This window comes from Musca vetustissima, unplaced genomic scaffold, assembly GCF_032173495.1.
Source record: "Musca vetustissima isolate MV318-11 ecotype Yass unplaced genomic scaffold, APGP_CSIRO_Mvet_v1 utg2750, whole genome shotgun sequence".
Lineage (NCBI taxonomy): Eukaryota > Metazoa > Arthropoda > Insecta > Diptera > Muscidae > Musca > Musca vetustissima.
Window position 1 is genome coordinate 250,162 of NW_026884925.1, and position 12,786 is coordinate 262,947.

The window sequence follows — 12,786 nt, forward strand, 5'->3', positions numbered from 1 at the left end:
TACATTTTTGGTTGACTACTACTAATACTTAGTTTTGGTGGTACATGAGCAGTTCTCGAGTAAGATGTTCTTCAGCAAATAGTTCTTGCGAAATTTTTAAAATTCCTGAAACAATAACACAAGAAAGGATATAACAACCTATAAACAATAATGTTTAGGCCATAGACAACGAGTCTAACTGGGTGTGTAATGATTTGAAAGACGAATTAAAAGTACAAAAAAGAAAAACTATACGAAAAGTTTATGGACAGAAACCCAACAATTTGAAAATGTGTAAAAATTAAAAATGTTCTAATTAAAAATGTTCTAAAGTCCTTAAATGCAATGGATCAAATTTAATAGTAATGTTACATTTGCATACAACATTGTTGGTCCATAAATATTTTAGAGCCTTTGTGTATTAATAGCCTGGAAGTGCTCGAGCCACAATTGGATAATAAATGTTCATTCATTATTCCACACATTATTAGATTATCGCGTGAGCTGAAGCATCTGTAATATAGTTTTAAAGTATACAATAACGTATTTAGATAGAACGGATGCTTACTGTGATTGGACTTAGAACGTTGAGCAAAATGCGACATTACACAAATAGCTTTATTGTGTTTGACGTTACCTAAATTATACTATTATCCAAGTTGGTTACAAAATATTCTTATATCTGTGATGCTGAAAATATCTATTTCGGTCACCTCACATTATTAAGTCATTGTCGATGTAATGATGTCCGACACGAAGCTTCACAATATTAATGAACAAGTTCTGAAATTGGGAGCAGCCAATTTCCTATTGCATTGATCATATTACTGAACGGAATTTTTGCCGTCATACAAATTGAAGTGCCCGATTGACAGTAAAGCGTGATTTACAACGAACATGTTTTACTGAAATCGTAATTTATTTGATGTATATACTAAGGAAATATATAGTGTAAAAGCTCCCTATATAATTTTAACCCTCTTTGAACAATTACCTGGAACTCCAAACAATTTAGGTTCAATGAAGAGGTTTACGCATTTTCACCTGACCAAAACCTGAGTTTAGAATGTATGTTGGTTCATAGGTATGACTATCAAGCATCCGCCCCTTGTTCAATTGTGACTAACTAATTGGGTCGAACAAATACCCTCAAACATATATTATCCATTATTTGGAACAATTTGTACTAACTGTTTGGCGGGATTTCATAAACACTTTTAATTAAACTTTATTTTTTATTTTCAAGAATACATTTGCATATTTATTAACTCTAGGGTATTGGTCGTGATCTGTGGTTCGTTGGTTCATCTCCAAAAACGAAACATACGTAATTTGTATGCGCATGGACATGTACTTGACCAATTAAGCATAGAACCCTCAGCCATAGCACACTATCGACAAATGAGAGAAGAAAACACCCAAACATCCAACCTACAACGACAACAACAGCAAACACTCAGAAATAAACAAAGGGAAATGCCAAATACCAATGCGGTCTCGAACTCGCTCTACCCCCTCCTACAGCGGAGATAACTCGATAGACAAATACAAGATCAACTTGACCGCGTACAACCAAAGCCAAAAAGAAACAACGTCGACAGAGCAAATGTATGTTTGGGTTCAGATTAACTACGGCGGCAGCGGCGCGGAAAGAATCTGCAATATTAGCCATTAGAGCAAAGCAAAACGCATAACAAATACAAAAGCAAAATAACTACCACTGGCCCGATGAGAAGTGAGACAGATCGGCAGCAACAACAACAACATGCCGTCATGTTAGCCCTTGAAGCCGGCCGTATATCGCAGAACGTACGGAGATCGAAGGTTTAAGGTGTCGATACTTTAAGAAAACCCCAGGTTCGGAGCACAACATCGTGCAGTTCGCTGTGAACGTGATAACCGTCCAACACGTTGCTTCCTCTGGAAACCAAGAGACAAGTCAACGCCAAAATTGAAAAAGTCCATAAAACCATATCGCACTGCCGCCTGTGTGTCCGCCACCAAGAAGTTTTCAGCAAACGTGCTCTCATAAATGCTCGGCAAGACTACGTCCCGAAATAGAAAACCGCCACAAGCGCACGTAGAGTTCTCACACATCGATTGAAAGTCTTTAAAATTCAGTGTAATTACGCAGAGTTCAATTGTTTGCGAGCTGACTTCGTGCAGTGAGCATTAAAACGTAGCCACGCCGCGTAACGAATCACAACGAGTATCAACGGATACGGATACGGACACTTCCAAAGAACAATAAAACGCATTATCCTTGTGACTTAACAGTGTATCAAATGAAAAGTCAACAGTGTGAACTAATTTAAGCCCAAAATACCAATACAACAGCACACGTTTTACAAATACCACGTGAACATTTGTAAGAACGAATAGCTTCCCGCTTAACAACCAAAGGATATACCCTAATTCAATAAGGTAAATATTTTAAGTCCACAAATACAAATGGGCAGATCGAAAGTGAAATTAAATATAAATATTTAGTGTGGATATTAGTGTGAAATTATTTACAAAATGAAGCATGGAAACATAAAGGCAAATCAATAGCCAACTTATCAACACTTTCGAGCATGGTGTTATTTTGTAGTTATGCAAATCTAAATTTTAGGATTTGACAATTTATTTTTGTAAGATTTGTTTGCAGATTAAAAACATATATGAACACAGTATAGTTTTGGATTTTTGGTTGATTTCTCTTAAAATGGGATTTGAACCACTACATATTCCTTTAAATAAATAGACTCTCTCAGGATACACTACAAGTACTGCTCCCAAGACAACAACAATTAATTCGAAGCATTCAACTTCAATTGTTTTGGCATTTACATTTTGTAAGAAAATGTAGTAGAATGATTCCATTGGGGGATTTGATATTTTACATGGAATGTGGTAAAAACAAATGTTCCTTAGAAAACATAAACACTGAACAGACTTTACAGAATCGATCATTAAATGATGATTTATCTTGGTTAATGCAACCTATAACTGAATCCTTTTTGTAATATTAAATTAATGTCTTGGAAATCACTTTTTCACTTGGAGAACTATTTATATACTGCCATCACTGCTATATATATAGCATGTCCCCCGCCTCTTACTCCACCTAACAAATCGACAATTATTTATTCACATGGAAACGGGACGTACAAAATAAGGTAATTACCCCAAAAGGAGTTCTCATTACGCATCATCTGACAGCTGAAGCACACATATCATGTTTTTGCTGGCCAATTTTAAGCTCGGCGCAACAAAGCCCCACTTAAGTATGCCAAGACATACTTAGCCAAACCATTAGCGTTCTGCATATCAATAGCTTACAGACCAAAAACATAAACATTCGTACAGTCCGTACATTGAACGCACGAGTAATGTGGACGTGTGTTGAGCATTCTAAATGATTTCCTAAAACACATCACTGGTGTAGAGCAGCCACCCGACTGCGTCTGAACAAGAACCCGGAACACAGACAACTGAAATCGAACAATAACAACAAAAACCCTAACACCTTCTTCGGTCCGTACAATGGGTGAAATATCGAATAGCAACAACAATAATAATAATGATAATCAAGTCAGAAATGTGCGTGTGTAGATGACACAAGGAAGCCATTATTGTTTATTATCATTCATATAGAATATAAAATTAATATCATAATGAATACGGCGATTGTGTTATGTACGCGAATGTGTATGTGTGTGGACAGCCTTGACCACTTAGATAACAAGCACCCAAAACCTGCTAAATATGACGACCCCCATTAGATTTGCTCACTTTTTTAAGAACACACATCTCGGCTTTTCAATAGAAATACACACACACACACACACACAGAGAAGATAAGACAAAACCTTGGGTTAGTTATGCAAATATACGAAGAAAGAATTCAAAAAGATCAAAAGATGAGAGGAGATGGGGGGACTAATTGGAACTGAACCAATCATTAGTTAAATATGCAAAATAATATACAGTATATATTTTTTGTGTTTGATTTATTTCATACAGGCACACTCGCATATATCTGTGTACGTTTATAGGTACACACGACTATGTATGTATGTCAAGAATAGCCCTTGCCAAAACCTGAAATGTGCTACAGAACAAAAAGTCAATGTCAGTAATTTTATGATTATCAATTTGGAATTCGAAAATGTATTTCACATGAAGATTGATTTTTTTTGTAAACAATTCTGTCAACATTTTCGAAGGACATATTTTCATTAGATGCAAATTTATTTTGCTAATTTTTTGTGGAGAATTACTGCCCGATCGTGTAATTTATGCCATTGACACAGTTATTTAAGAATGATGCTGCTCAAGATCAAATCCATAGACAATAAAATAATTACAACACATGTTGTTCTCATGCACTGTCAGTCTAAGTACAGTGGCTCCAAGCATCACAGACCTACTCAGGCGGATATTATGCTGAGGACTAGCCGCGTTCATTTCACTTAGGACTAGATGTTCGAACATACGTACCCATATGCGTGTGTGTGTGTGTGTAATTGTATAGATTGATAGATTTAAAATTAGCATAAACAAAGTTACTATTTACCAGCGATTTGATTGGAAGAAACTGCAACGTTTTCCATGACAAGTTAGATATGTGAAAAATGTGCCAGTGGATCGGTTTGTATGTCAATGCAAATGACTTAGTTGCAATCAATATTCACACTCAAATGTGTTTTTTGTTGTTGGTGTTGTGTTTTCTTCATTGAGCCAAGGTAGTGTGGATCTGTATTGGAGTCACAAAGCTCAATCAATGAAAGGTTAACCAGTTGTTAGCTGTTTTACAGATTGGATGCCAGCGAACAGCAGCGAATATGCATTAACATACGAGCGCATAAATGCACATTGATTGGAGAACGAGTTCAAGGTGTCGATGAGGTGCAAATGCGCATTCTTGTAGCGGTGAAATTTGTTTCAAATACATAATTTTATGTTTTTATCTGCACGGGACGGACAGTGTTTCTTAGCTAATTTCGATTCCGATAATATCATCTTTATTTTGCTTGTTTTTCCTGACATTCAACATCGTATTCGATGTGTACAGGAAGTATAAAAGAAGAGCTTGAATAGGTGGTTTTAGCCAATATATGCTCGATAGCCATCATTTGACTTTACTTCCGGTTAATCGGTATTTGTTTCAGGGTCTAGAACTCAACCAGCCATACCACCAGCCAGCTATTAATTATTGTTATTCATTCGATTGTTTTGTTGTTTTTTCTTTGAATATTTGAGAAGAGGTTAGCGCTGATTATAATTTGCATTTCGATCGTATATTTATAAGACCACACGACTGCCAAATGTCGACAATGATTTCATTTGGAGCCGTGAAGACTGAGCTCACCCTCTGAATACAAATCATTGTTAAAATGTCATATCCAATTTCATACAAATAGAAAAGACGCTTGGAAATCCTTAAGGTGGAATCCGTATCCATTTATTTAATACAAGATTAGAGGATAATGTTTTTTATTTATTTATATTTATTTTTTGTTTTGGTTTTTTTTTATTAGATGGCACCCAATATAATTGGAAGTACTTTCATCTTGGCCGAAACGGCCATAAGCAATACAGATCCAAATAATAATAAGACCACAACCGCGTCAGCGCCTGCAGCAACAGTAGGAAACACAAACACAGCTGCAACAGTGGCACCAACCACCACCAAAGTGGCCAAACAAGATGCCGCCCAGAAGAAGCCCTACCAATTGGAAATTGTTTGGCATAACATCCTACTGTTCATAATCTTGCATAGCTCAGCCCTGTACGGTGTATATCTGATATTTGCCGAAAACGCCTACTTGGAATTTGCACTTTGTAAGTAGATATATTAGTGTGTGTGTGTGTCTGTACGTGATATATGATATACTGATTGACGATCTGTACGTTTTAGCATACATATGTCTGTTTTTGGGTGGTATGGGCATTACTGCTGGGGTCCATCGTTTATGGTCTCACCGTGCCTATAAAGCCAAATTACCCTTGCGCATTTTCCTTATGTTGTGCCAATCTCTGGCCTTCCAGAATAGCATCTATGAGTGGACTCGCGATCACCGTGTACACCACAAATTCACGGATACCGATGCAGATCCCCACAACTCAAGACGTGGCTTCTTCTTTGCCCATATGGGTTGGTTGCTTTGCAGAAAACACCCCGACGTCAAGGAAAAGGGCAAACAAATTGATATGAGCGACCTGGAAGCCGACCCCGTTGTTATGTTCCAAAAGAAGTGAGTTGAGCAGTGTACTCTGTGGCTATGTGAACAGCATTTCAATTGGTTTTTCCATTTCTAGGTACTATTTCGTGATCATGCCCATTTGTTGCTTTGTATTGCCTGCCCTCTTCCCATACTACTATTTGGGATCGTCTTTGAAGGTGTGCTTCTTCGTTGGATCCATGTTGCGCTATTGCATTTCTTTGCATGGCACCTGGCTGGTCAATAGTGCTGCCCACTTTTACGGCATGAAGCCATACGACAAATTCATCAGCTCCGTTAACAACAAAGTGGTTTCCAGCATCACCTTCGGCGAGGGATGGCACAACTACCATCATGTCTTCCCCTGGGATTACAAAGCAGCTGAATTGGGCAACTACTACAACTGGACAACCGGCTTCTTGAACTTGATGGCCAAAATCGGTAGGTTCATCTGGTTCAAGTCAGTGAATAAAACCAGTGGCTAATTATTATATTTTCCTTTACACAGGTCAAGCTTACGATATGAAGACCGTATCCGAGGAGATGCTGTTGAAACGTATCCAACGTACAGGTGACGGATCTCACCCATCGTGTACTGACATGAATAACAATGTAACCACCGGCAAGGGAATTACACCGGAAATGTTGGCGAAGTTAGACCACGATAATGAAGAGACAATGATCTGGGGCTGGGAAGATAAGGACGTTAGCGAGGAGGACCGCTTGTGTGCAAAGATTATCGAAAAGAAGGACGAATAATGCTCTGAGAAGAGTGAATGCCCAGATGTTAAGCATTTCTTGTCGGAGTCTTGATCACCATCTTACTCTACCTATCAGTCAATAATAAGGTTTAGGGGAGGGGGACTTGATTAGGGGGCTACAATTCCTCCTATACTCTGTATGCCCCCGAGTTCAGCGACTACTCTGATTTGGTTTAAATTGGTGTTTGTTGCTTCGCACACTTCACACAGTCGCACAAGTCTCCGACATAGATATTCATTTTGTACCTTTCGTCGTTTAGTCGCTCACCGTGACACACTTTTACACACGCTGGCAAACATTTCGGTTTTTAGTGTAACTTCTAGTTTTAATCTGCAAAGAGGTCTTTCGTAGTTCTAGACATGCCTAGCTTTAATTTCTAGTTTTGTAAGTATCATTGTTATTCGGTCCACTGAGCGGTGTCCGGCCCTATGCTCCCGGCATGCTGTTCTCATTTGTATGTAATTCAATATTCTTTAAGTTGTATAAAGAAACGAGAAGTAAGGTATAAAGATTCATAGACCCCCTGTTCAGGGCGTTAAGTATGTACGTCATAGATTTAGGATGCATTAATGTCATTTGTACATTTCGATTTACATAATAACCAAAAATTTTAATATACACATAACTGTAAAAACGAGTCGAGAAAGAAAAATATAGAAAATCATAAAAAAAAATATTAAAATGTATAGCAAAAAAATGTTTCATTGGAATATTGGGGGCTAGTTAACATAGACTATTGGGGGCTAGTTAACATAGACTAGGTTAACCAAGGTCAACCGTTAGATAGAATGGGTGTTTCAAACATTTCAGAGAGGACCAGAGAGATTCTTAAATTAGTACTACATTAGGTTTAAAATACCTATGATTGGTTTGAAATACCAAATCCAATATTTAACATTCATTAATTCTTATTATACACTAAAAAGACAAAGACATACAAGTCTAAGAATTGACAATTGATAAGTCGACAAATTCCAATGGATGGATTTTCCTCCATCCCCCTACATATGTTTTCATAAACTTTTTTGTCAAAATGCATTTTGTCGAGTCTTTAAGGTTTCTAAGTCTTTGAAGAAGCTGACATGAGAGTACTAATATTTCGTTTTTATTAAAGTATTCTAAAAAAATATGGTTCAGTGGTTTAATATTATCTAGATCGTTGCATGCCTTGAGATATAACGATACCAATAAAATGGCACACTACGTGACATCATTTAAGCGTTTTCATACAACACATAAGACGTAAGCCATACCATTTCACATGTCATAATTATAAAAGAACTAGAAACCATAAAGACTTGACAAAATGCATTTTAAGGAAATAGTCTATACAAACACATTTACTGGGCTGCCGGCAGAGCACAGGCATGTTAAGCTCTAATAAGCAACCATGTTCACTAAAACGTCAATAAAATTGTTGTTGGATTGTATCATGGTGCAAACAATTAATAAAAATAACAAATACAACTCTGGTTATCGTGGACGGTCACAATAACTGGCAATTCACACACTATTGCTCGTGGTGGTTTATGTTACTTTATAATTTACCGTAATTTTTATTGAGTTTTGTTTAGATATCGATTTAATGTGTTGTTTAAAGAGTTTATATGGGGTCTCCAAATTAATATTTTCACTTTTTTTAAATAAACATTGATAATTCATTTGTTACAAGTTTTAAAATTAAAGATCGGACTGATATTGGCTAAATATTAAAAAAAGTACATAACATTGTCCAAATAATTCGTAAAAGACGAAATATATAATCGAAATGCATCACATCTGGGCGCTCAAGACAGGTGCTCGACATATTAAAAGTTTAATGAGGAAAAGAGATACTAAAACACCAAAATTAACTGCCAAGGTGATAAATAAACACGTTAGAGTCTGGACTGTTCGTAGATTCCTTGGTGGAATTGGTCCAGTTGCAACAGTCAAGAAAAATAAACCAATCAAATAAACAAAATTAAGTAGCGTCTACAATTCCCGTTTTCAATTGAATAATACAAAATATTACAGCAACAACTCACATGAAAATCTTCAGCGACATCAAGTAAACCAAACTGTAAAACATGGCGGGGGAAGCTTGATGGTTTGGGGTTTTTTATGGTCCAAAGCACCACTTTTCTTGGCCAAAATTATTAAAAATTGAAATACTGGTATTTTTAATATAGATGTACATTTGCAGCATAATTTAAGAGTATTAGCTTAATGTAATACCTTTGTTTATATAAATCAACAACATTTGAAATTAAATTTAAATGAAAACAAGCAAAAACTAAGTTAATATCTGCCGGACCGAACTTTTTATACCCTCCGTCATGTGATGAACATTCAAAAGTTCTTAAAAGGATTGAGACCTTTATTGGTTCTATGTCGAAAGATAAACCTACATCGAAAATATGTTGGAAATATGTTTCCCCCTACGAAAATCCGGATTGCCAAATTATAGCCAATTGGTGGAACAATGCAACTAAAACCTTCAATATACCGCTTCGAGATGGAATAAATAAGGAATATCTCTTAACATGGACTTATATAGCATATTTCCTGTGAATATGTTTTTCAGTCTCCCAAAGTCCCAGTTTCTACCCAAAGAGAAACCTATATATTAAATTACAGAAATCGCAAAAAGTCGCAAATCGGGATAAATATTTTTAATAACTAGACGCCTTAAAGTAATTTTGGTATTTTGCTAAATAAACCTATAAATGTAAACATATTTCGGTTAAATAAGAAAATTGGTCTGTTTCCGTACTGCAAGAACATACTATTTTATACTACGATAACGAAATTTCATTTATGTTATCGAAGAAAATAGTAAAATCAAGTAGATTCTTGCAGTATGGGAACAGACCAAATGTTTTCATTCATTTTCGCCGTTTTCAACGGACACACATGTAAATAAGGTCTTTGCGTATTTGGGTAATACGAACGTTCAACAAACCCTATAAAGGTGAGAAACGCACTGAATTTAGGTACAGGCCCTATTGATTTTTTAAATATTTTTTTAGAACACACTAATATAAATTTTTAATAAATACCCTTTGTTTTAAGGTCGATCAATTAACTCAAGTAAGCAACATAAACCACATCGCGTTCTATATTCAAATGTACAGTCGAATTCGGATAAGCGAACGCCGATTTATCGAAAAAATCGGTTAATTGAAACTACAAATTTTAAACTAATATTTGGAGTGAATTTTCAAACACTCTACTTCGCTTAAAAGAAAAACCGGTTAATTGAAATATGTATAAGAGAAGGACTCTTTTTTTTTGCAAAAACAAAATTATATCTGAAACGAGCACCGTTTAAGAGAAAAAAAAATTATTTTTGTAAATTTTAATTTTTTAACATTTTTTTGTGCAACCCTAAACTTATGTTGCACATTTTTCCAACCATCCAAGAAAATGTCTAAGACAAAAAATAAGTTCTTACTCAATTCATTTCATATGATTTATAAATTTCACGATTTTTTAGATATTGATTGAAAACTTCATTTAAGCGCAACGAGTTTCGATTATCCGAAGTTCTTTTAATTGAAAATTCTGCTTAAGAGAATTTTTTTTTTCTAAAATTAGGCGTTTTCGCTTAACCGAATTCGACTGTAGTAAACAAATTAAACTTCAGTGGCCCACCGTTATAACGGGCTATTACATATTACAACAACAAACATATTTTTAGAGTGTTTATTCGGAGATTTAAATTCAAAAAAAAAAACTTCAATTTCAAAATTTTATCTTTTGGCCAAAGAATGTGTCAGTTTGGACCATTTAGATAGAATGTATAATGAAGGTTAAAAGATTATCTACGTATTTGCTAGCACATGTGGAGAAATGCATACTCCGAGGTGAAGTTCCAATTTCAGCAGGATGGAGGTTCTAAGCACAGTTATTAGGAATTTGTTATCTAACCAAAAAATTGATGGACTCTGGCAAAGTGCACAAGAGGAATGTAACAGATGAAATCATAAAATATGGTGGAGAATATGCCAAACCACACTAAAATGGTAAAAAAAGAGCATAGATTATGAACAAAGTATTTAAAATCGCTTAATATTTTGATTTTTTTTTTATACGTGCAAAAGTGTTCGAATTGAGTTGTTTTTTTATTTTAATTGTTTCTTTAAAAATGCAATATAATAAATATGAAACCAACCCTGAAATATTTATATTGCGCTATCATCCATTAAATATTTTTGGTCTGTTCCCGTACTGCAAGAATCTACTACTTTATACTACGATAACGAAATTTCCTTTATGTTATCGAAGAAAATAGTAAAATCTAGTAGATTCTTGCAGTACGGGAACAGACCATTTGTTAGGGTTAAATCAAGGAATTTCTCAACATTGGTACACTTTTGCTCCCACTGTATGTTTCCAAATAGCGCTTAAAAACGTTTAACATTGCTTGCACTGTTATGATATCATAGGAAGAGAGAAAAGCCATCTATCGGAATTTGTCGACGTATGAGCCAAAAATATTTGTTTGCAATTTAAAAATGAAAAGAAAAATTACAACAATGGGAATGTTACTGAAATTCGTTTATAAAATGAATAGGGAGAAGCAAAAAATGAGAGATGCGGATTCGAATTTTCGAAAATGGTGGTTGAAAAAAGATTAGTGTTTGCCATATTGTAATTTAAGTTGTAAATGGTGTTGCTATATCGTAATTTAAGTAGTAATGTGTGTTGCCGCATTGTAATTTAAAATTGTAATATTTTTCATTATTTTATTTATTGGGTTTTTTAATTTGTTACTTTACATTGTTATTTAAACTTTATAACAACATAAATGTGAAATATCAAGAATCCGCTGTAAAACTACAGCTGGCACAGCTGTTTATTGTTTAGATACACCACCTACAACAGATTGCAAATAAAAGAAAATTTTGATGATAGCAAAAATCCGTTCAATGCGGTTGTCAAAAACAACGAATGATGAATGAAAAGACACAACGATTGAATTAAATTAATTTGCAGTTTGTTATTTCACTACATAATTGTGCGCCTTTTTATTAAATTTCGATATTTTATATCCTCCAATTCTTAAAGTGACCAATTATTTTATGACCTGTTCCTCCTCCTTCATTTCGTCCTTCAAATTATGCACACGTAAGTTTGAAAGAAACATTTTTTTGCTTTCTTTCGTCAGTACCATGGTATAATTATTACAAGGTAGGGCACAGCTACCAACTGATTACAATTTTTTCTCGAGGTGGCTTGTTCAATCAAATCAAAATACATATTTTGTGTATGTGTGTGTATTGTTTTGAATACAATGCCAAATAAATTCAAAATAAATTGAAATATATTCAAGTTTAACAACGTTAAGGGCTAGGCAGAATGCTCGCGTTGAGCCATCCGTCGCGTTATATGTTATCGAAAATACAACAACCACAAGGAAACGATATGCGCGTGTTAGGTTCTCAAGGAAAGGAATTAGGTTCTCAAGGAAAATATTTTTCTCACTGATTGAATCCTCCGATCATACATAACATGAAGGTTTATTATAAAATATTTTTGTGCAAAATAATAATGTTGTATGTATACTAACAAACATCAGCTTATTGAAATTTAGATCATGATTATAATGTATTTCTGGATTTCGTTAATCGATTCGATTTAAAATCGTATACGTAAATGTACTTTAACACCCTATTATTGGATTTCTGTTATCAAATCGTTTAAAAGTGGATAGTTTTATAATACTTTAAACGTAGGCTACAGAGAGTTCTCCATCTGTACAAACTATCTGGCTGGTGCGCACCATAATCTCTCTCTCTCTCTCTCTCTCTCTCTCTTGGTGTAATGTGATACTAGGTGTGTCTGGTTCAGT

General features: G+C 35.0%; 1 protein-coding gene across 1 annotated transcript; it reads left to right on the forward strand.

Annotated features, from left to right (window-relative positions):
* The first annotated feature begins 2,361 nt into the window (after window positions 1-2,361).
* On the forward strand, window positions 2,362-6,955 carry LOC133332019 (acyl-CoA Delta-9 desaturase). The gene is made up of 5 exons (XM_061540404.1): window positions 2,362-2,403; window positions 5,505-5,808; window positions 5,885-6,221; window positions 6,286-6,629; window positions 6,697-6,955. Exons 2-5 carry the CDS (start codon window positions 5,505-5,507, stop codon window positions 6,945-6,947), a joined length of 1,236 nt encoding a protein of 411 aa, XP_061396388.1. The 5' UTR covers window positions 2,362-2,403; the 3' UTR covers window positions 6,948-6,955.
* Window positions 6,956-12,786: the final 5,831 nt, after the last annotated feature.